The sequence below is a fragment of the Nipponia nippon genome, unplaced genomic scaffold (genome assembly GCF_047370975.1).
Source record: "Nipponia nippon isolate SJK-2023a ecotype South Korea unplaced genomic scaffold, ASM4737097v1 scaffold_3, whole genome shotgun sequence".
Classification (NCBI taxonomy): Eukaryota; Metazoa; Chordata; class Aves; order Pelecaniformes; family Threskiornithidae; genus Nipponia; species Nipponia nippon.
This window is the reverse complement of record NW_028262347.1, coordinates 5,240,647-5,264,263: the sequence shown is the minus strand read 5'-3', so window position 1 is coordinate 5,264,263 and position 23,617 is coordinate 5,240,647. Positions and strand designations below refer to the sequence as shown.

Genomic DNA, 23,617 nt, shown 5'->3' with positions numbered 1-23,617 from the left:
GCCTTTGTACCTGCCAGTGGTGGACTGGTCCCAGTGGGAGAGGGGCTGGCCAGGCTTTTGATTCCTTCCCTCCTGCTGGCAATGCCAGAAGGGGCCTGTGTATGAACATGGTGTGGCCTCAGCTTAAGTCTGAGCCATCGATTTGCTAAAGAGGAGTTCCAAAGGTGTTGAATTTGCTGTCTCTTCCCTTTACTCCCCCCACAGCTCCCCTCATCCCTTCTGAATGGGGATCACGCACCTTCCTGCTCCTCTATTACACATAGTAGATTTGGAGGACATAATGCTCCCGGGACATTTGCTCTTAGTGGCCATATGCTTTCAGGTGGGTGCACATGTGTCTGTCCAGAAGGAGAAACTCCAGTGGCCTAAGGGTGTGTTTATATATCCCAGCAAGGCTGGAGAGACATTGAGCCGCTCACTCGACTGGAGCTGAAGCAAACCAGGTTCAATCCCTGATGACCCAGAGCTGGAAAGGAAAAAGAAAATACAGTGGTTCAAATCCTGACGGGTTTATGTGTGCAGCACCTAGCACCTGAAAAAAAAACCCCAACACTAAACAAAAAGAGAGGAAATTTGGGTCTGCTAGCTTTAAGAAGTTACTGCTGGTGTAGAAAAATGAAGTAGTAAATGCTTCTAATTTGGAATTAGGTGAGCGCTGCAGATGCAAGTTACTGAACGCCTGGGGTTGAGAAGTACTCGGTCCGTGCCAGCTGGCACAGTCATGCCTGGGGGAACGTCCCTGGCAGCTGAGCAGTGGGGACCCAGCCGGTGGCCGCCTTCACCCTGGGAATGGTCAGGGAGGAGAGGGGTCTGCCTCTGGGAAATGGAGGGAAGAGCAGGAGGCTCAACCCTGCTTTGCCCAGCAGAGAAATGGAGTCCAGATGACAAGAGAGAGGGGTGAAAGTATGGATCTTGGCTGTCTTTGCCAGCGGGGAGGCACCTGGCTGCCTGGCGGGGTGCCAAGGCGAGGGTGCAGAGGGAGCCCTGCCCTGCTGCGGGATGGTGGGCCCCGGGGCAGCTTTCACAAACAAACCAGGGCTCTCCAGGCTGGGGAGAAGGAGAAGCTGTCCCTTTAGAGAGGGTGAAACCGGAGGGTGTTACCACTCCTTGATAAAGCCCCAGCCTTGAAGTGTGTCCTTGGATTGTGCTCCCTAAGGGGCTGGGTAGGAGGGCAATTTTTAATATGGACTGTGGTGTAAGTAAGTCGTTCAGGCCTGCCCGACGCCATGGCTGACCCCAGGAGGAGGCACCCTGGCAGCCCAGTGCGTCCTTCCAGCTCCCACTGGCACTGGGCATCAGCCCCTCAGGCGGGCAGTGTGTGACAGCAGCCATCTTAGGCCCTGCCTCAGTGCCCAGCCAGGTAGAGGAAATGTCTTCTCAGCCTTTCCCACCCTGCCGAGGGTCACCATGGGGCTGGGGTGCCTGGGGACAGGCATCACTGCCTCAGGGATCCCCAGAGCCTCTCTGCCGCAGAAGGCGAGATGGGGGCTGAGGCTGAGGGCGGTGTGTTGAGAGGGGCGTGGTGGTGGCATGTGCCCAGCAGCCCACGGGACCCCCGGCTGAGGGGAGTAGCTGCAGGATGGAAACCCTGCAAGGATCCTCTGCAGCCCCTGGCAGCACGGGAAGCCGCCCTGAGTGGAAAAGGGGCCGGTCCTGAGCTGGGAAGGAGGAGAAGAGGGTGGGTCATCTCGCCTCCTGTCAGCCTCCTCGCAGCCTGTCTGGCAGCGCAGGCAGCGGCTGCAGGCAGCTGGGCTTTCCTCTCACCTGTGGGGCAGGGAGCCCCGGCCAAGTGCTCCCCCTCCACCATGATCCTTTGGCTGTGGCTCTGCTGGGGTTTCTCCACCTCGGCAGGGCAGCCTGACTCGGAGCTGATGGCGAGGTACCTGGAAGAGAAGCTGATGGCAGACTACAGCATCATGGAGCAAGTAGGTTTCAAGGCGGTTGTCATTCAGGAGCATCTGGTGGTCGGGGCTGGCTTGTGCCCTCTTAACTATTAGCACTGACATGGAAGGCAGTCTGCTAAAACCGTATTTATTGCACCCATCCCTGCAGTGTGTCCATGGCTGCGGCAGCAGCTCAGGTCTTTCGGGGCTGCTACCAACGAGCAAGGCGGTTGTTGGAGGTGCTAAGCCAGGAGAGCACTGGCACCCTCCCGTTCTGGGTGCTGCTGCCTGGGGTTGGGTTTAAAGTTGAGAGCTGTGCTAACGAGGGAGTTAACACAGTGTCCTGGCCGCGCGCCAGTCTGAGTAATTCAGAGTATTTCAGGCTCGGAGGAAAGTTTTTCTGCCTATGGTCTCAGTCTTCCCGTACTTGATTTTTAATTCATGCTGGATGAAATGAACCAAATGAGTTTCAGCTTGTAAAGTGCTTCTTGACCAGGAGAGAAAAAAAAAATATATATTCTGCAAGCAAGGGCTGTTACGTTATGTCATTGTGTGGCTTAGATTTTCTGTGGGAATAGGGCTGAAAGGGCAATGAACTTTTTGCAAGTTAGTGAGAGAGTTTGGGTGGTGGTTTGGGAGGCTGCGATTTAAAAGGCTGAGCTTCAGATCTGTGCTCACATCCTTCAGGTCCATACCAGCTATCATGTGTGACTTCGGGTCACTTAGGGCATCAATCAGTTACCTAAATTTGATCAGCTCTGAGAGGCTCTGTAGTATCTGAGATACCCATGTGGGACTGGCAGATACAATGCAGGACCTACGGAAGACCTCCTTGCTGGAGGCCAGGTGGGATACCCTAGTGTGTCTAAACTGTCACTAGATGCCTGTATTTGGCATCTTCTGCCGTACAATAAGCAGGAAGAGTGAGACTCTTCATATGTATCTCTACCTGTCTCAGGGTTGGTCATTCAGTTGCTCATCCCACCCATGCTAGAACGGGAAGAATTTCTCTCCACAAGTGCCTATCTCTCTCCAGTACGAGGTCCTCAGCAACTTCATTGTCAACCCTGATTACAATGAACACATATTCTTTCTTGGGGAATTCAGCCACAAACCAACATTCTCTTGCAGACCCACCTGTCCAAGGGGAAGACAATATCTCCACCACTGTCCTGCCAGTGGAGTGGTACCTGGGAACACTCAGTCATCTGCTTTAGGGGGAAAATCAGTTGTGACGTTCAAGGAACTGGCTCACAGCGTTGAAATACCCTGGCTGATCTTGCTTGAGGCAAATAAGGGTGTTTTCACGGGAGCTGTGTTGCTGGCAGAGGAGTGGCAGCAGTAACTTCCAACAGAAAAGCAGTGATGTATAAGTAGAGGTGGTGATCCAGTCCTGTGGGACAGCCAGATCTAGAAGAGGACATCTGTCCATCCTCACTGAACACATGAGCCAGGTTAAGAAGAGGCAAGTGCTTCCCTAGATCAACATTACATCCCCTATAAGCAAATCTCTAACTAATTTTGGAGAGCATATAAGGCTGTTTTTAACTGGAAGGATCTTCCTACACAAAGGCAAGTACAGACACAGGTCTTTGCAGGATCATTGTATTTGCAATGAGTGTGGATTACTTGTTGGCTCATCCAATGATTGACCACTCTGCTACGGTAGTTGACAAGGTTGCTAGTTATTACCGTTGCACTAGAGGTAGTTCTTCTGGACAGCTCTTCACAGGTAGTTAGGTTGCTACGGCCCAGTTTATTCTCTGTATACCACGCTAAGACTAGCAGATGGCAACAGCTATGGGGTCACTACTAGCAATTATTAGGCTTTAATGAGTGCTTTGGAAGGCCTTAAAGATAACGGTTGATGGGAACTTGGAAATTGTTCCATCAGATGATGCTAGTGAAGCTGGCTGGTTCAAAACGCTTCGATGGACTGATCAGTATCATAAACCCTGCAGTAGTGCTTAGTAGTCATGCAGTAGTAGTCATGAAGTCCTAGCAAAGAGAATACTGTTATCTGGTGATCCTTAGCTACTCACCGATGTCTACGAGCTATCCTCAAGACTTCAGAAGGTAGCCTTTGAAGGAGCCAAGTTACACAACACCTGCTTATGCAAATCAGCAAGTAAATAAAATGGGTGTGCTGTGGGGGAAGATAAAACCAGTAACCAAATTTCCAGTTTCACCAATTAGTCAGTAAAAACCATTGTGACCGTTACATACAGGATGACAAGTGGATTTATTCCAAAAGGTAATCCTTTAGTAAAAAAAGTACTGAGAATCACTGATCTCTCATCCCTGCCTCTGCTCCAAGCAGGATCAATTTCACAGACATTTGTCTGGCTTGTTCTGAAGAACCTCCGGTGATGGAGACTCTGCAGCCTCTCACAGCAGGCTCCTGAGGTGCTTTACTTGCCTGAGATAATATACCCAGACAGAAAGTTTCTTTCAAAATTTAAACTGAAGAGAGTTCCTCTCCTCTCCTCTCCTCTCCTCTCCTCTCCTCTCCTCTCCTCTCCTCTCCTCTCCTCTCCTCTCCTCTCCTCTCCTCTCCTCTCCTCTCCTCTCCTCTCCTCTCCTCTCCTCTCCTCTCCTCTCCTCTCCTCTCCTCTCCTCTCCTCTCCTCTCCTCTCCATGGAGAATTTCCTGAGGGAGCTATTTTTCCTTGATTCTAATTTTACAAGATGTTGGCTGAAATAATCAAGAAGGAAATAATAAGGATTGTAGCAGAGGAAACTGTTTAATTTCTCCATTGGGCTTTCCCTAGCTTTGCAATACATGATATAAACAGACATCAAATCATCTCTTTGGCAAGGAATGCTGTTATTTCAGTGTACATAAACAGAAAGGGCAAATCAGGCAAAAAAATGTCATTGCATTCCTCTGCTCTCTAGAGTTTCACCGACATTTTAAGAAGTCACTTGGCTTCCCTCATTGACAAGAGACTTGTACTCCCTGTTTTGGGAGGGATTTGATTTGGAGAGGTTGCTAAACTGAGACTTACACCATGTGCAGGGAAGAAGTCAGAGGAGTTGTTGTTGTGAAGGGCGATACAATGAGTACGATTGCATTGTCATAGGTGAAGCACTTTTTGTTTCATAATAAAATCTGTGGCTGAGTTTAAACATCTTTATTCCCTTTTTGGACATAACTAGTGCTTTTCTGTCACTGTGCAATACATCCACAGTACTGGTGGAGAGTTTTTAGGCAACAGATCTGCTGTTGAGGTGATATCAATAAAGCTGAAGCTGTAACATTAATTTACACAAGTCCTCCCTTGGAGCAGGTCCACATATGCAGCAGAATGGGGTTATGCTTGCTCAGCTCCACCACATGGGTGCTAGGTATTAATCTGGTCGCTGCTCAAGCTTGAAGCAGCCACACTATGCTGAACTGAGGACAGCCTCAGATGACGGGGCTTGCCGTGCCCTCAGCCCTCTCCCTGCCCAGTGTCCGTGACCCATGATGAGTGCTGAGTGCTCTTGCATGGATGTAGACCACTTCTGGACTGGGGAATGGACTTTGGTTCTTACTGGTCTGAGGATGTAGATGGGTCCTGCATATACCATGCAACAGGGCAAAAACAGTGACACAGAGCCTTTGTGTGACTCCATAGGAAGCTATAAGGGAATACACTTCCAGGGCCAAGACACAGGGTCCAGGTCTAGGGCTAAAGGCTGAGGTTCCTGTCTTCAATATAGAGGGTCTCTTGACAAGTAACATTTGCAAAACATACAGTACCTCCTTGCCTGAGAGAGCCGCATTCCACTGCTGAGCTTTGATCAGTAGGTCTGTTAATATAGAAGAGATTTAGGTTTTAATTTTAACCAGAGGAACATTTGAACCTGGTCACAGGTGATCAGTCACACAAACCCATGTCTGGATTTAAACAAGTGACATGTCTTCTGTAAATTGACTAGGCTCAATTAACTCGCTTAACTCTTTGCAGGTTGCACGCCGTGTTCCAAGACAGGCCAAATTTTTGCAGAGGCTGGTACGTATCACACTGTGTCTTTATTTTACCTCATGGGAGTTACACTTGGTCTATGTGTATATGTGTGTGTGCATCCCTGTGCCCAGGAATGGACTATGTCAGTGGGTGATGCTAGGGTGAGATTCTACGTTAAAAAAATCTTCATTTTGATCAATGCAACAGGTACAGGTTCTTCTGATACTTCTGAATACATCTTCTCAATGCCAGATTTAGATAGGGATCATCATATGTTACAAACCTCAACCGTGCAGTGAACATAAGCCTGATGAATCTCATTGAATTTGAAGAGAAAGGGAGAGTTTGCTTTGAAATTTGAAGATCTCTGTTGTTCTCTGTTGATGCAGAGGCTAAAATTTACTGAAGAAAGGAAGAAAACAAGGAAGCCAATATCCTTCTTTCGGCATGGGAACCTAAGCTTTAAGATGTTTACCTGCAATTGTGAGATGTACAGCAAATCTGTGAGATCTTGCTGTATTTCTGTGCTGTGAGTTGCATGGCTTAGATCAAAACTTTGGCTAAAGAGGCAGCCAGAGAAACTGCTGTTCACAGCCAGTTATTTTTCTGGCTTTTCTGAGGTATGGGGGCTTCCCAGTTGAGAAGTGGAGGAACTCATTTCACATACTGAGCAGCCATCACCTTTTAATAGCTTCTGGTGCCTTTGATCTTTGACAGATTTGAATCAGTAGCCTAGAGGAGAGCAACTCTCAGTCTTATTACCAGTTTATTACTTCTAATCTGAGATACGGTCAATTTGTTTTGATGAAAGCAACTGATAAAGGTAAAAACATGGAGTGTATTTCATTGATCTTCAGCTCTCTTCTGTCTTTCCAAACATTTGATGTAAACAAGCACGAAATCATTTGTTTGGCAAGAAAATTTCAGCTCCCAGTTCATCATAATCACCAGGACACCTTCATAAAGCATCCGGCCAACCTGCCTCATAGCAGTATGCTGATCTGCCACCTCGGTGTTCCCTAGCTTTATTTTTAATAGGGATAATAAATCACAGTAATAATAATATTAAACAAATGGTTTGTTTTGTTTTTTCCTTTGTGCTGCTTCTCATCTTCTGGAGGCTTTAATAAAAAGTGGAGAAAACAAACAGGCATTCGCGCAGCTGTAAGTCAGAGCATCAGGAGCTGATGGATTGTGCAACAGCTCCAGGGAACGCACAAGAATCGCAGACTGGAACTTGGGCTGCCCGCCAAGCCCGACCTAGCAACCTATTTGGAAACTGCCTCTGCCCCCACCGTTTATATTTTCTATATACAAGGAATGGCAGATCCCTTCCAGGGACGGGAAGATGAATCAGTTCTTTCATCCTCAGTTGTATGTGATGCCCTTATTCAGTGTTTGCTTTCTCCAACAGCAACTCCTATCCGTCAAGAAGAGGGAGAGCTGTTGAATGTCTTTTTTTCATTTGGTTTTGCTGTTCCTCAGTCTGTGAGGATATCATAGCTGGAGCTTGTTCAGCGGGATAGAGAGATATGACAGAGATTAGTTGAAGCCAGCAACTAGTAGATTCAGAAAAAAACCCTAGGCAGTGTGGTTCTTCATGTGAAATATCATAGAATCATAGGATACTTTGGGATGGAAGGGACCTTTAAAGGTCATCTAGTCCATCCCCCTGCAATGGGCAGGGACACCTTCAGCCAGATCAGGTTGCTCAGAGCCCCATCCAGCCTGGCCTTGAATGTTTCCAAGGATGGGGCATCTACCACCTCTCTGGGAAACCCGTTCCAGAGTTTCACCACCCTCATCGTGAAAAATTTTTTCCTTGTGTTTAGTCTGAATCTACCCTCCTTTAGTTTAAAACCATTACCCCTTGTCCTGTCTCAGCAGGCCTTGCTAAAAAGTCTGTCCCCATCTTTCTTGTAGGCCCCTTTTAAGTAATGAAAGGCTGCAATAAGGTCTCCCTGCAGCCTTCTCTTCTCCAGGCTGAACAACCCCAGCTCTTCAGCCTTTCCTCACAGCAGAGGTGTTCCATCCCTCTGATCATTTTTGTAGCCTCCTCTGGACCCTCTCCAACAGCTCCATGTCCTTCTTGTACTGAGGACTGCAGAGCTGGACACAGTACTCCAGGTGGGGTCTCACCAGAGCAGAGCAGAGGGGCAGAATCCCCTCCCTCGACCTGCTGGTCACACTTCTTTTGATGCAGCCCAGGATACGGTTGGCTTTCTGGGCTGCGAGAGCACATTGCTGGCTCATGTCCAGCTTTTTGTCTATCAGTACCCCCAAGTCCTTCTCAGGGCTGCTCTCAATCCCTTCATCCCCCAGCCTGTACTGATACCGGGGATTGCCCCGACCCAGGTGCAGGACCCTGCACTTGTGCTTGTTGACCCTCATGAGGTCCACACAGGCCCACGTCTCCAGCCTGTCCAGGTCCCTCTGGATGGCAAGCTGTGGAACTACTTGCTGCAAGATGTGCGGGATGATAAAAGTTTACACGGATTCACAAAGCATCTGTGTAAAGTTGTAGAAGAAAAATCCACAGAGGTTTACTAAGCACAAAAATACCACCCTTGGTTCAGGAGTTCCTTCAGCCACAAATTGCTGCAAACTGAGAGAATATTTCTGGGTACTATCAGTGCAGGTTGGACTGATTTTACACTCTTCTCTAAGCATGCACTATTGATCTCTGCCAGTGATGGGCTATAGGGTTAGAATTGCTTTTGTTCTCACCTAATACAAGCATTCTTATGTTCGTGTCATAACAAGGGCAAGTCTATGCCCGTGTCCTCTGTCATATTCTAAAGACTTCTCTGTCATATTCTAAAGACTTTCTGACTTCAGCTAAATCCATCACCGCATTCACAGTGTTAGAGTCAGTGTCAAATCTGTCACTGCAGAACCACCTTGTATCTCAAGTAAAAGGCAAAGGGTTTGATTCTCTTTTGCTGTTGAGCTGTCCACCATGTTTGAATTCATAGCTTATGATGAAATGCAGAACATGGGAGTGCAGGACATCTGGAGCCAAAGATGTAGTTTCAGATTCTTCCTTTTACTTCTGTTATTAAATCCTCTGTATCTCTTGCTATGCCACAGGCAATTAGTGGTATGGAAGACTGAACGAAACATCAGCTCATTATATCTGGAAATGTTCCTACAGCACGACTTCTGATCAAAACTCCCCATCCTGGATGGGGCTTTGAGCAACCTGGTCTAGTGGAAGGTGTCTCTGCCCATGGCGGGGGGTGGGGGGGTGGGGAACCAGATAGTCTTTAAGGTCCCTTCCAACCCAAACCATTCTATGGTTCTATGATTCTATGATCCTCTCCACCTTCAGGATAATGAGACTGGAAAGCCATGCCTATGTATCAGGGAGGGTCCTAAGAACAGCAGGATCTAGTTCTAACCAACAGCAATTGAGTAAAAGCCACTAGTGGCCTAAGGGGGGGGGACATTAGATCTGAGCAGATGTGTTCTAATCTAGATCCATTGCATTGAGCTGTCTGAAATCAGTGAGATGAATCACACCCTAGAAGTGCTGATTTCTTGCAATTGTGCTCCACGGGAGCTGAGCCTGTGCTAAGCAGGATGACAGTGGACACAGAGCACATCACACATTCTCCAGCTGTTAAAGATATCTATCATGATTAGGTTCATTTGAGACACATTTATCAGAGTCTTTCCAAGCAAGTGTAGGCAAGTGGGGCTTTATTTCCAAGTCTATTGATGATTTTGTGTTTGTTTCCAGTGGATCCTCATTCTTCCATTTGCCTGGAAGTCACTAGCCCAGCAGCTTGGTTAGTTGGATGCTGACTTATTATTTCTTCTGATGCCATCAGCTACTGCAGAAATGTTCCTGTTTCATACTTACTTATACAACCACTTGCTCCCTTTGTTAAGCCATTTGTCAAAATGATTTTTGTTCAGAAAAAAAGCCTGGAAGTGCAGCTGAAGAGCATATTCTTTTCCTCACAAGTCTTATGTGGCTGTGACTTTTTATCAACCTTAATAGGAAGCGTCTCAGTTTATTTGACTTAGTGAAGTCGCTCTGTGTTTGCAATGTATTTTACTGTTTAGCTTACTTCTGCTTTTGAGGGTTCGGTCTTTGACTGTCTAATGCAACATACAGAAATTTTTTTTACATGGACTGCTTATGGTTAAATACACTGAAGTCTTCCAGGAAGAAAACTGTTGAGCTCCATGGAGATGTTGCTGTCAAAAAATCTCATTAGACTGGAGAAATGCTCCAACCCAGGACTTGTGCACAAAAACGCATTCCCAAGAAGCAGAAATTGGCTTTCAGCTTCCATTGCTACATCATGTGTCGTTCATTTCAGTCTCTGCTGGAAGGAATCCAGTGTGGGCTAAAAGGCTTAAAATATTTTGCCTGAGACGTCACAGTGTCAGTGTTTCTTATTAAGTCTCTTCTGTCCATTGGCTGAGACCTCCAGGATGGATTCACAGCAGAGGAGGACTCAACCTACTCCATTGACAACAGTTTTTCTGTTTATATAACCTACGGATCTGATTGTGTGAATTTGAAGATGCTGCTTCATACATAGTGATCTCAGTCTTTCAAGAAGTCTTACATCTGCTCTTGTGCACAGTCCACATCTGACATCAGTTCTGGACCCAATAGGGACATATTTCGAGCTTCTCTTCCCACGCCATAAGGGACTAATCCTGATTCTCTCACACAGTCAGAGTTGAAGGGCGCAATCTAGGATACAGGTGGATTTTGTCAGTGTGTTTCACAACATAAAGGCTGGCATAAACAGAGCGCTCATCATTCCCAGACCCTTCTCAAGCATTGGAGAATGACTGTGGCCTTTGCTCTTGTGCATGAACAAAGGCAGTGCCATGCTCCTGGTTTACCTTTTGCAGCTCACCTGAAATTGCGAGGGCAAGCCCACCTTGCCTGCTGTTGACTGTTTTCTGTAGGAAAGTCTAATGCTCATAGTGTGGTAATTTGCTTGAGTGTATTAAGTGTTAAAGCCATTAAAAGACTGAAGGGGTGAGTTATTTAGCTGTCAATGTTAATAGGTAACCTTTTGATACCTACAGGAAACCCGGCCTCGGATGTCTGAATTCACTGTGAAATCCACAATCATTTCTCGATATGCTTTCACCACGGTGTCGTGCACAATGGTGAACAGCGGATCTGAGGCACGTGAAGGTGTGTTTGAGATGCAGATCCCAGCTGCAGCCTTCATCTCCAACTTTACCATGTAAGTAATGCTGACAGCTGGGTGGACAATGGTTTTCCCATCCCACAGATAGCTCTCTCAGATTTCAAAAACGGGCTAATCTGCAGCAGGACTATATCAAGGCCTTTTTGCATTTCTTTGGGAAAAGTAAAACCACACATGATATAATCCATCCGAGACTGGTCATGGCCACAAAGCCAGAGAAAGTCCTTGAATGACAGGATGCTAAGATTCAAGTCCTCAATGTACATAAGGAAGAAAATTATTCTATTTCCTATCTGAATGTCTTTTAACAACTTCCTTCTCCTCCTCTCTCTTTGATTTGGACCAAAAAATCTCTCCTAGGCCTCAGAAACCTTTTCAATTAAGTTTCAGCAACACTGGCACACGATAGTTATCTTGCCTAACTGACTGCGGTGCCTAAGAAGCTCCTTGTTCTTCCAGTTTCTCCATATTGTCAATGGAGGAGGAGAGTCAACTCCAACTAGTAGATAGGTTCACTTGCTGCTGGAGGTGCTAGTCATGCTCTGTGGATAATAGCGCAAGTAGAGGGCAACCAAGCTAATACTGAAATGACTCACTAAGGAATAAATTAAGCTCTTGGTTTCCATAACATGTTTGGTTTGGTCATGCTCAGATCCTCCCTAGGGGTAGATATTGGGGACACAACTTCATAGAATCATAGAATCGTTAGGGTTGGAAAAGACCTTTAAGATCATCAAGTCCAACCATTAACCTAGCACTGCCAAGTCCACCACTAAACCATGTCCTCAAGCACCACGTCTACCCGTCTTTTAAATACCTCCAGGGATGGAGACTCAACCACTTCCCTGGGCAGCCTGTTCCAATGCCTGACTATGCTTTCGGTGAAGAAGTTTTTCCTAATATCCAACCTAAACCTCCCCTGGCGCAGCTTGAGGCCATTTCCTCTCGTCCTATCACTCGTTACTAGGGAGAAGAGACCGACCCCCCACCTCGCTACAGCCTCCTTTCAGGTAGTTGTAGAGAGCAATAAGGTCTCCCCTCAGCCTCCTCTTCTCCAGGCTAAACAACCCCAGTTCCCTGAGCCGCTCCTTATAATACTTGTGCTCTAGACCCTTCACCAGCTTCTCTGCCTTTCTCTGGACAACTTCGGACCTGACCATAGCAGATAGGGGACCAGCTCTTTTAGAAAGACTTCCATTTGGACTGAATAGGAGGAAAAACAGTCTTTTGTTATTGGCTAGCCAAAATGTATATTAAGGGCAGTTTCCTTATGCAATCCATGGCCCTGTAACTCATTCCCAGGGAGAAGCATTTCAGTTAGGGAGGCAGCTAATGGAGAGCAGTCATCCTGAATATTGCCATGTGTATTGACACAGATGGCGGATCTGAAACCAGACAAAAAAAAGTGCTCATTGGGATTCTTGGCAGTTGCTTTGCTTTCTGGTTTGCATCCGTATGCTTTGGAGATTACCTACTGAACTGGCATTTTAGAGAGGTAAATTCCTGGACTAAAATGTATTCTGCTGGTATTACCAGACAGGGAACTTCTAAGTCGGCTTCTGTCTCAGTGCCTTGAGTGGACTCTAGGAGAGTTACACCAGCAGCACACTTAGCCTATTCACATGTGCACAGTCTGTGAACCCTTCTACAGCAAGGTGTACAGCTGTCACTGTATATGTGTGCAGAGTGGTCATGCTGACATCTCTGGTCTCTCCAGGAGCATCGGCAACAAGACTTATTATGGGGAGGTCACAGGGAAGGAAAAGAAAAATAGCAGTGATGACAAAGCAAGGCACAAGAAACCTCTGAGCGCTACAGATGGAAGGTAAGTGTCTGTGTTCTGGGAAGTGACATACTCTCCTTCCATCTTTATTTCATCTGCTTTGGCATACCCATCCATGGATTTACAGGAAGAAAGAACTAAATAGAATGTTATTCACACTGCCCGGTGTCATTCCCATACGCTAAGTCATGTAAAATTGTATGTGGCCTTTTCTAGCCCTGTTACACAACATTTTCGTGTCCAAGATAGAATCATAGAATCATAGAATCGTTAACGTTGGAAAAGACCCTTTAGATCATCGAGTCCAACTGTTAACCCAGCACTGCCAAGTCCACCACTAAACCATGTCCCTAAGGACCATGTCTACCCTTCTTTGGACACACTCCAGCACATCAATGTTCTTCCTGTAGTGAGGGGCCCAAAACTGAATACAGGATTCGAGGTGCGGCCTCATAGAATCATAGAATCGTTAAGGTTGGAAAAGACCCCCAAGATCATCGAGTCCAACCGTTAACCTATCACTACCAAGTCCACCACTATACTGTCCTCACCAGTACTGGGTACAGGGGCACTATCATCTCCCTGGTCCTGCTGGCCACACTGTTTCTGATGCAAGCCAGGATGCTGTTAGCCTTCTCGGCCACCGGGGCACACTGCCAGCTCACATTCAGCCAGCTGTCGACCAACACCCCAAGGTCCTTTTCTGCTGGGCAGCTCTCCAGCCACTCCTCCCCAAGCCTGTAGTGTTACATGGGGTTGTTGTGACGCAAATTCAAGACCCGGCACTTAGCCTTGTTGAACCTAGATGCTCCAGGATGTACTTGAGAGGGAAAGAAATCTTGTTACTTCCTGAATAACAGACAGGAAAATTAAAGCACACAGAAATTCAATGAATTACAACTTCAAGACTACAAAGTTGGTCAGTGGTAGAACCACAGGTAGCCTTTTGCAATCATGCTTACTTGCCCTGTTCTCAGGGCACGGCTGTGTTTAGTCCTCTTGGCCAGACACTGGCAGAAAGTCTCATCCCTTTAATAATCTTAAAGCCTGTATGTTCACCTGAATGCACTTCTTCAGCAGCACTATGGGGTATGTTCCCCCCTCTAATTTCACCCAAATAGTTCTCAAAGATATGCACTGTTGGATGGATTTTGCTGCTCTGGAAAATCCTGCACTATTCCCAGTTACCTGGGACAGTAGCACTATTCCAACATGAATACATGATCAAGAACAGCTAAACAGACTATGATTTTCAGACCAGAGAAATGATGAAATGTGGGGATGGAGAGGTCTGACAGAGCTCTGAACTCACGGGTAAGTGGAAGGACAATAAGGAATTTTAATTTTCTGTCTTTCATAGAGAAACTAGGGAAAATTGAATGAAATGATCAGATGTCAGGTTCAAAATGGCCAAAATAAGGTATTCTTCACATAAATGTGCATTTCTTGCCGCTAGAAATTGTGGATGCTAAACTTAATGTGGGTTCAAAAAGTGACTAGATGAATTTTTGGTAGGAAAAATCCATCAGGAACCTTTAGCAAAGGATGCTGTCTCAGGATCCAGACACAGACTGGCAGAACCTGAAAGAGTTCTATATTTCTCCTGAAGCACTATATTTCTCTTTTCCTGTCCTGTTGCGTCCTCTTCTGTAGGTGATTACTACCTGTCATTGTTAGACCACTGGAATGACCCAGAGATGTCATTCCAACTGTCCCAAAGGCTAACATTAAAAAAAAAAATCTTTTTATATGTGTTAGAGAAATCCAAGTCTGAAATCCTTTTCGATACTCACTGAATTGTGGGCATCACCAAAATTTCACATCAGTGAGTTCTGAAGTCACCCCTACATGGCATTAAAATTTTCCATTCTTGTTATGTGGCTTTTTTATTTTCCCTTCACAAATAGTAGTGCCTGGCATCACATCAGTGCCTGGTAGCTAGACACTACAGTGCACTGTATGGTAGGTAGAGCATCTTAAGTTATCTCTGTTTAACTGTTGTGGTTTAACCCCAGCCAGCAACTAAGCACCACACAGCCGCTCGCTCACTCCCCCCACCCCAGTGGGATAGGGGAGAGAATTAGAAGGGTGAAAGTCAGAAAACTCGTGGGTTGAGATAAGAACAGTTTAATAATTGAAGTAAAATGAAATAGAATAGTAGTAGTAGTAGTAGTAATAATAATAATAATAATAGTATAATACAATCATAATATACAAAGCAGGTGATACACGATACAATTGCTCACCACCCGCCGATCAATGCCCAGCCCATTCCTGAGCAGTGATTGCTGCCCCCTGGCAAACTCCCCCCAGTTTATATACTGAGCATGACATCATACGGTATGGAATAGCCCTTTGGCCAGTCTGGGTAAGCTGTCCTGGCTGTGCGCCCTCCCAGCTTCTTGTGCACCAGGCGGAGCATGGGAAGCTGAAAAGTCCTTGACCGGTGTAAGCACTGCTCAGCAACAACTAAAACATCAGTGTGTTATCAACATTATTCTCATACTAAATCCAAACCACAGTGCTATACCAGCTGCTAGGAAGAAAAAATCAACTCTATCCCAGCTGAAACCAGGACATTAACAAAAGGGCAGCTGAAACCAATAAAGGCTAAAGGTGGGAATTCATCTCACTTCAAACTAGCGAACAAAAAGCTGACTGTCAGTTGCATGCTGGGTGACTGATGGCACACTGTGGTCAATCAGAAGAGTCCTTTTAGAGAAGTGTCCAGAAGGTCCTACTTCTCCCCATAGTGTATGTAGCTATAAACAGCTAATATCAGGGAAGAGGAATTCATTTGTACTTAGCTTAAGAAATTGCAATGAGTCAGCAGTGGCAAAGTCAAGAATTGAATATAGGTCTTGCAAATACTCTGTGTAAGAAACCGAGAGACAGCCTTTCCTCTGGCCCTGCTCCATGTTATACATGTCTGTCATATTTCTCTCCATAAGAAGCCATCTCGTCTTTTAAGACCTTTCTTCCTGTGGAAACCTCCTACATGCCCCATGTTTTGCGAAGCTTTAGGATGTTTTCTTTCTTGCCGGTTTCGCATGTTCAATGATAGGAAATACTTTTATTGGACCAACAAAATCCAGATTCATCATTCACTGGAGGAGGTGGTATGTGATGTATATGGGGTGTGAAAGTGTCTTTGGATTTTCCTTCCAGGGAGAATGGCTATGAGACATTCAAAGCTTCTGTATTCATTCCTCGCAAGATGCAGGCCAGGTTCCTACTGCATTATGAAGAGCTTTTGCAAAGGCGACTGGGAAAATATGAGTATACAGTCAGCATCCGGCCCCAGCAGCTGGTGGGGAGGTTACGAGTGGAGGTGAACATCCTGGAGAACTCAGGCATAGTTTCACTGGAAGTGCCTCCCCTTCGAAACAGCAAGCATAAAGGCAATGGGAAAGTTGAAGGTAAGGAGAGATTGTCTGACCCATGGTTCTGTTACTCGTGGGGCCTTAATCACTTCTCAAGAACTGGACTGTCAGTGTTGTGGCAAGGCAGTCTTGGATAATTGTGTAGACTGGTGTTTCATTCACTTTCCCTCTGCTCCAAACAAGGCATTAAACAAAATCCCAACATTGTATTAAAGCAGCATTGTCTAGGATCAAGACTGTATTAGAAACTAGAGGACACATCTCATGAAGACAACAAGACATTTATGCCATTAGGCATAAATTATTCTGGCAAATTCCAACTATGACTTTATTTAGAAAGATATATTTTTTGCTTTCCCTTCTTAACTTTTGCTGCACTCACTGCATGACAGGTACATTCCACCCCAGAGGTGACTGCATTTGAGTGACAAGCAAGTCTCTAAGCATTGCAGGCCATCAGCTATTCCTATTTAGAGATCTCTCATTCACTGGCAGGGCAACCTCCAGGTTCATTAAAGCTGGTATAATGGCTACAACGTGAAAGGGATTTCAGGACTATGAACTCTGTGTGGTTCAGTGGTGGGAATCCAGTTTTATCATAAAGGCTGATGGCTTTTGTTCTGTTTTCTATAGATGACTGTATCTATGTGGTATCTGCGCGTAAGCACCTGAGAACTTTGAAGCTTAATGAATATAGGGCTAATTTGATTCCATTCAAGTCAATAGGATTTTTTTTTGCTATTGTCTTTACAAGCTTTGAACTGGGCCTTCAGGCTTCGTGCTCAGCATTTGATCAGGCTCTTCCCTGGCTCCACATCTCCTGGGAACTGTTTATTTTAAGCGAATTGTTTTTTCCATCCATCCATGCCAAGGCAGATAGGAAATCCTGCATTTTAGAACATGGGAAATTCCAAGAGGAAAATCCATGTTTTGCCAAAGCACTAAGCATGGTCCAAGTATCTACTCTTACCCCCAACTGTCCCTGCTTACTGTTCAGACTGTAAAGGTAATTTTCCTAGTGTAAACTAACAGTGAGGAGCACAGAATACTGTGATTGCTACGTGTTGACAAAAAACCCTCACAGAAAAAGAGGGTGAGTCGGAGCTGGAAGCAGGATGTGGAGTCTTGAGGGACTTGATACTCAGTTACTCTAAGTGACACAATGCCAGCAAAATCAGTGGAGCTGTTCATGTTTGCCAGGTAAAGACCCTAAAACATGTGAATATGGAGTTAAATAGATTACTCAGTGTGGTCCTACTGATTTCATCCAAATCACATTGAAATCAAGGCTGTCAGTGACTTGGACTAGCTTCAGATCAAGCCTTATACAACTAATTAGTCTCTCTGCCGTGCATCCATGCATTGTGTGATAAATGTGCTCTGCCTCTCATAAGGAGGGACAGGAAACCTTTTTCACCTGTCAGGGAGTATCATAGTGCACTGTGGTATATGGTTTCCTGCAAAACATCTGGCATTGATCAAGGTTAGAGACAGACTAAGCAGAGCAGACACAGTGTTGGTCTACTGCAGTATGGAAATTCCTGCATGTAAATGACATACAGGGAAAAGTCTTGTAACTTGCTCTCCAAATGGCAATCTGTGAGCACTGATCATTCTTGGCACTGTGCTTCAGATTTAAAACAGCTCATATAAAAATGGGCCCAGGCTCTAAGATTCCATAATCCTCCCTAGCCAGTAAAATGTATATAAAATAGATGTCCCATTTCAGGATGGGTAACGCAACTGAAACTCAGATTCCCTGTGCTTTATCCTTGCTCAGAATTAAATTACAGACCCTTTCTATCTGGAATGGCCCGATGCACTTGGTGAAAATTGTTTGCTGTGACGAAATCACTGCTATGGAAGTCACTGAAATGCCAAACACACTTTTGGGGTCCATCATGGCCAGCCGGGAGTGGGTTGTGTCTCTGCCAGATCAAGTCTTCATTGATACTCAGGTGTATGCCACTCAGATGAGTGTATAAGGTTAATGAATTCAGTAGGTTTGCTGAGCTTCTTTCTGATGTAAAGTAAGATGAGGGCATTAGGACATTACCAGCAGCCAGACCAAAAAAAAAAAAAAAAAAAAAAAAGAACTGGCAGAGGGTCTCAGAAGGGTCTAATATAGGTCTCAGAGAAGAACAGCTTGTTTTGGATAGGAGGGATTTATTGCTTATGACCTCTTCTGGCCAACAAGGCCAATCACACTCGGAGCAGACAACCGGAACTTTCTGCCTTCCTAAACACAAATGGAAACCACAAGAATACTCTGAGGGAGTGCAAGGCCAAGGCAAGGAGCATTTCACTTGGAAATCCGCTATATTCCAGTCGGCTGTCATCTCTCAAGCTTGATCCAAAAAGCAAAACATCTGAGTTATTAGATCCTCCCTGCAAAGCCTTGTTGCTTATATGACACCTAAAGACCCAAGAGCATGAGGTCTGCACATCCAGTAAGACTTCCAGGGAAGGCTATGGGTTTTTAAGGGAAAGGCAGGTGAATGGCGAGTCTTACATTTAAAGAATGGCTGCTTGGCAGACAGTCTGCAAACTGGGAGTAAACCCGGAAAAAGGCAGTGTCTGGTCTCTTCTTGGATTCCTGTGGCTTGAAACTCTTCAGTATCACTTGACTGGAGAGCATGGCAGCAATCTAGTAAGTAAGTGGCTAGCAAAGGGTGCCAGACCAGATGCTGCCATGCTGTGTTACCTGTGGTGCCCCAAATGAGGTGTCCTGACTTAAAAATAATGACCAAATAAGGAATCATAGAATCATAGAATCACAGAATGTCCTGAGTTGGAAGGGACTCACAAGGATCATGGAGTCCAACTCCTGCCCCTGCATAGGACTACCCCAAAAATCATGCCGTATGTCTGAGGGCATTGTCCAATTGCTTCTTGAATGTTGTCAGGCTTGGCGCCATGACTACCTCCTGGCGGAGCTTGTCCCCATGCTCCACTACCCTTTGGGTGAAGAACCTTTTCCTAATGTCCAACCTAAAAGGCCCCTGGCATATCTTCCTGCCATTCCCTCGGGTCCTATCATTGGTCATCAGGGAGAAGAGATCAGTACCTGCCCCTCCTCCTTCCCTTGTGAGGAAGCTGTAGACTGCGATGAGGTCTCCCCTTCTCCAGGTTGAACAGACCAAGTGACTTCAGCTGCTCCTCATATGGCTTCCCCTCTAAACCCTTCACCATCTTCGTGGCTCTCCTCTGGACACTCTCTAGTAGCTTCGTACCCTTTTTGTACTGTGGTGCCCAAAACTGCACACAGCACTCAAGATGAGGCCACACCAGTGCAGAATAGAGCGGGACAACCACCTCCCTTGACCGGCTGGCAATACAGTGCTTGATGCACCCCAGGACATGGTTGGCCCTTCTGGCTGCCAGGGCACACTGTTGGCTCATTTTCAACTTGCTGTCGACCAGAACCCCCAGAGGCATGAACATTAAAAATTGTATTGCCTTGCTGGTTTGAGTTTGAATATGTCATGAAAACTCTCTTCCTCAATTTCCTAAGTCTACAACGATGTCTATAGTTACCTCACGGTTAATGATAAAATGTGAGATTTTGATAAGTATTAATAAATTACCTGAGAGTATTGGGTGAAAAATGTCTTGTGACATCAAATCATCAGTTCTGAGTAATATGTTCAAAGTGCCACCAACCTGAAACCTGAGGATGGGATGTATCTTCACAAGTCATTTAGATACTTTTGACTCTGCCTGACCTGGATAAGAATCTACATTCTTTTTCTGAGTACAGGTCCTGAAGATCCAGTGTAGGATAGGCACATTAAGCTGAAAATCAAATATGTTTGGCTTCGGAGTCATTCACAGCTCCAGCTGTGATGAGCACCAGCAGTGACTGGTGTTCATAACTGAAATGCCAACCTGTTTTGGCAATAAACACTGTTAGCAAAACTAATGAAAACAATAATAGCAATAGTTTAGATGACAAAAAGTGGAGGAATAGCTGATCTGCTTTTATTTCATGGTCCAATCCTCTTGCATTTGTGGTGCTTTCTACACGCTATCCATAAAGCCAACGTACCATGCAGGAAGCATAGTGGAAAAAACAATTTCTCTGTTTAACGGTCGTTCAGGATTTGCACTTTTGACTCCAGCCAAACTGCTAGTATCCATACAGTCTGTGATGAACAGAAGAGATAAAACTTAAAGACCTATAGACAGAAGATGTCCCTTGATAAGAAAGAGTGAAAGAGACTTTTTTTTTTCAATTTATAAAACAGCGCAGAAATCACAGCAGTAGAAGCAGAAGCAATAGAATCCAATTCTGCCTGTTTTTGGCTGTAGGGGCCCAAGATACAAAGATTGGACCTGGTTCCACAAACTTCCCGTGATTTATGACAAGTAAAGCTGTGCTTTGTTATAGATAGAGGCTCTTGGAAAGTCCTGCGTACATCCTCTCTGAATATGGAGCAGAGACAATGTGATAACAGGTCTTTCCAGGGTATTTCCTTTGTTAGTGACTCCTGTGCACACAGCTCCATCTGGGAGTTATATTTTTCCCAAAGGAAGATATTAGGCATGTGAGTTTGGGAAAGTGATGTTTTGGCATGTGCAGGTGCTGTCCTCTGTCACATACAAACCCCCAAAAAGGATTTTATTTCTTACCACAGTTAGAGGAGGATGAACTTGGCATTTGAGCTGTAATCCTGACTCTGCCAGTCTCGAAAATAATTTAGGTTTAACTGTTCATCATGTGAGGACTACAGTTTCATATGAAAAATGCTTTTTCTTGCTTTGTTTACTTCTTTAGCTCAATTTGGTGCAAAGTTTGTCTAAAGGCCCTATTAAAGACCTCAGTGTGAGCACAGACCAGCTCAAGTCTTTGGAGCTCATCCATGCTCTGTACTCTGCAATATCTCACAGATTTTCCCCTCTCAGGCACTTGTTTGAAAAGAACTGGGCCAATAAACAGGGGAAAGTAATTGTGCTCCAGATATCAAGTGCTGCCTAAAAAAGAAACCTGGGGGAAGACATAGTAACTGTATTCAAATATATAAAAGGCTGCTGCAAGGAGGAAAAGAATACTATGCTTTTTGTGTCAATAACAGAAAGAACAAGAAGTCATGGGTTCATAATCCAGAAAGAAAAATGTACATTAGACATTGACAATGTCTAACAGTGAAAAAGTGAAGCTCTGGAAAGGACTGGCAAGGACAGGTATTGAGTTTCCATTACTGGAGGTCTGGAGTGTTTCCAGACCATGTCATAAAACCAGGTAGGAAGGGATTCCATCTGGGAACATGGGATGAATTAGATCATCTGCCTTCCAGACCTGATTTCTATTATTCCAGGGGAAAAAAAAGTTATTTTGGACCTTTTCTATCAGACCATTTTTTGGTTTTAATGTCCATCCTGGAGATGGGAGATGAGTGGCTATGAAGAAGGTGGGAGACCTTCCCCAGCTATTCTTGTCACTGACAATGGCTATGCGAGGCAGCCTTGGAAACCTCCTCTCCAGCGGTCCCTAAAGCACTGTCTGTGTTACAGGGGATGACATTTCTTGCTTCCAAAGAGTGTTTCGAGCAGTAATAGAGGAATGCAATGTGATCCACATGATCCCGTCTAGATTCCACAGTGCTTTACAAAACTGGATACGTGTGATTATGCCCATTTAGCAGGTGGGGAAACCGAGGCATGGAGTGGCTACCTAATTCAGCTAATTTCAGATGGTGCAAGTCCATAGAAATGCTACGACTGGAACTCATGTTGTTGTGGTGCACAGCATATTGTGCTCACCCATCAATGTACTTACAGCAGAGAAACACAGATGTGAAGTCCAAAGGCCACAACCACAGATGTATATGTGCAGTAGGTATAAAGAGAGAGCTTCTGTTTCCAGTGTGAGATTGACTTTCATTAACCCTGATGTGATATGGCCAGGCAGCCTAACCGACGACAACACTTGATTTTCAGCAGTTGAGGAGAAGTAATGTGAAACCCTCAAGTAGATTAGAAAATATAAATGAACTGTTAAGCCATTTCTATGAATTCTGGGCATTTCCCACACACTGACAGTTAAATGGGATTTTGAAAGTGATAGGAGACAGATGGAAAATCCAGGAATATATTAAAAACATACTGTATCTGTTGATTCATCAGATCAAAGGGCAGCTATAAAAGTAAAACCAAATCAAGATGGAGGTAAAATCTTATAGAGCTATTGATTTATGACTTTTCTTTGCCAGGAGAAATCTGAAGATTTCTTCAGATTTGAAGAACCAACACTAGTGTCCCTTGAAGATCCAACACTAGCGTCCTTAAGTGATTCCAATGGACTGGCTGGGACCTCTCTCCCTGTTTCTGTCAGATTGGATGGATTGGAATTGGCATAGTCAGAGAAGCCACGATGCAGAGTCAATTCCTGACTTTACTGAAATTGAGTAGTATCTGTCATTCAGTCTCCTTGGTCAAGACTTTTGCTGATGAGTTTGCTTCACATTCCAGGTCCTCCAACTAAAATTTAGGCCTATGAGAAAACCCTTCCCTACCTCAATAGTACAGTCTTGTGCCTTGTCTATTCAAATGCACTCACAGGACAGCTATAAAAGTAAAGCCGAATCAACATGAAAGTAACACCTGAGAGTGCTGTAGATTTGTGACTCTTACTTTCATTCATTTGCCTAGAGGAGTCTGGTTAGAGTAAACATCACAGCTTTGGCTAATCATTTTATAAACCCACAAGAACCCTAGTCCTGGTATTTCTATGGACTTTGACCTGTGGGAAGCCAGGTGAGTTAGGTAACCACTCCATGCCTCCATTTTCCTACTTAAACAGACATAATCATATGTATTTGATTTTGTAAATCACTGTGGGATCTGGATGTGAGGTGGATTGTGTTCAGTGTTGCATACAGATGTCACGTTGCATTCCTCTTATGCTGCTCAAAGCACTTTACAAAGGTGGAGAAATGACACTCCTCGTTACGTAGACAGTGTTATAGGAACCCGTGGAGAGAAGCTTTCCAAGACTGCCTATACCTTGTCATTGTGATCAGTATTGTTAATGGGGTATAGCACATAATTAAAATTATCCTAAAGCAGACGTCTGTGTCTGACCAGATGTATCCCTGCCCTAATACCTGACCCTGATCTCCCCTGATACTCTTGACCTGATCACCATTGAGCATAATGGGAGCCTAAAAAATAAGCTCAGATGTAGGTACTTGCATTGTGAACACCTAAACTGGAACTGAACCTCATCCATCTTTTCTTTTCCCTGCCATACCACAGACTTCTTGGGCCATCTTTGGCAAAGATTTGAGATCCCCACACACAGTATAATTAAGCAGCTCATTCCCACTAATTTTAATCAGCACATAAGCAGATATAATAGAAGTTCTGTGCCTCAGAGGGGTGTTGGAATAATCACTGTGAGAGCTGAAGCACCCAAGAAGAACGCCAGT

At 45.1% G+C, this 23,617-nt stretch overlaps 1 protein-coding gene across 1 annotated transcript in view; it reads left to right on the top strand.

Moving 5' to 3' along the window:
- The first annotated feature begins 1,693 nt into the window (after nt 1-1,693).
- The window catches only part of ITIH5 (inter-alpha-trypsin inhibitor heavy chain 5), a 54,722-nt gene continuing 32,798 nt past the window's right edge, over nt 1,694-23,617 (top strand). The window contains exons 1-5 of the mRNA XM_009462619.2: nt 1,694-1,925; nt 5,836-5,880; nt 10,894-11,057; nt 12,739-12,846; nt 15,973-16,223. Of these exons, the coding sequence (XP_009460894.2) occupies nt 1,806-1,925; nt 5,836-5,880; nt 10,894-11,057; nt 12,739-12,846; nt 15,973-16,223 (688 nt within the window). The 5' untranslated portion in view covers nt 1,694-1,805. The remainder of the gene's footprint in view (nt 1,926-5,835; nt 5,881-10,893; nt 11,058-12,738; nt 12,847-15,972; nt 16,224-23,617) is intronic.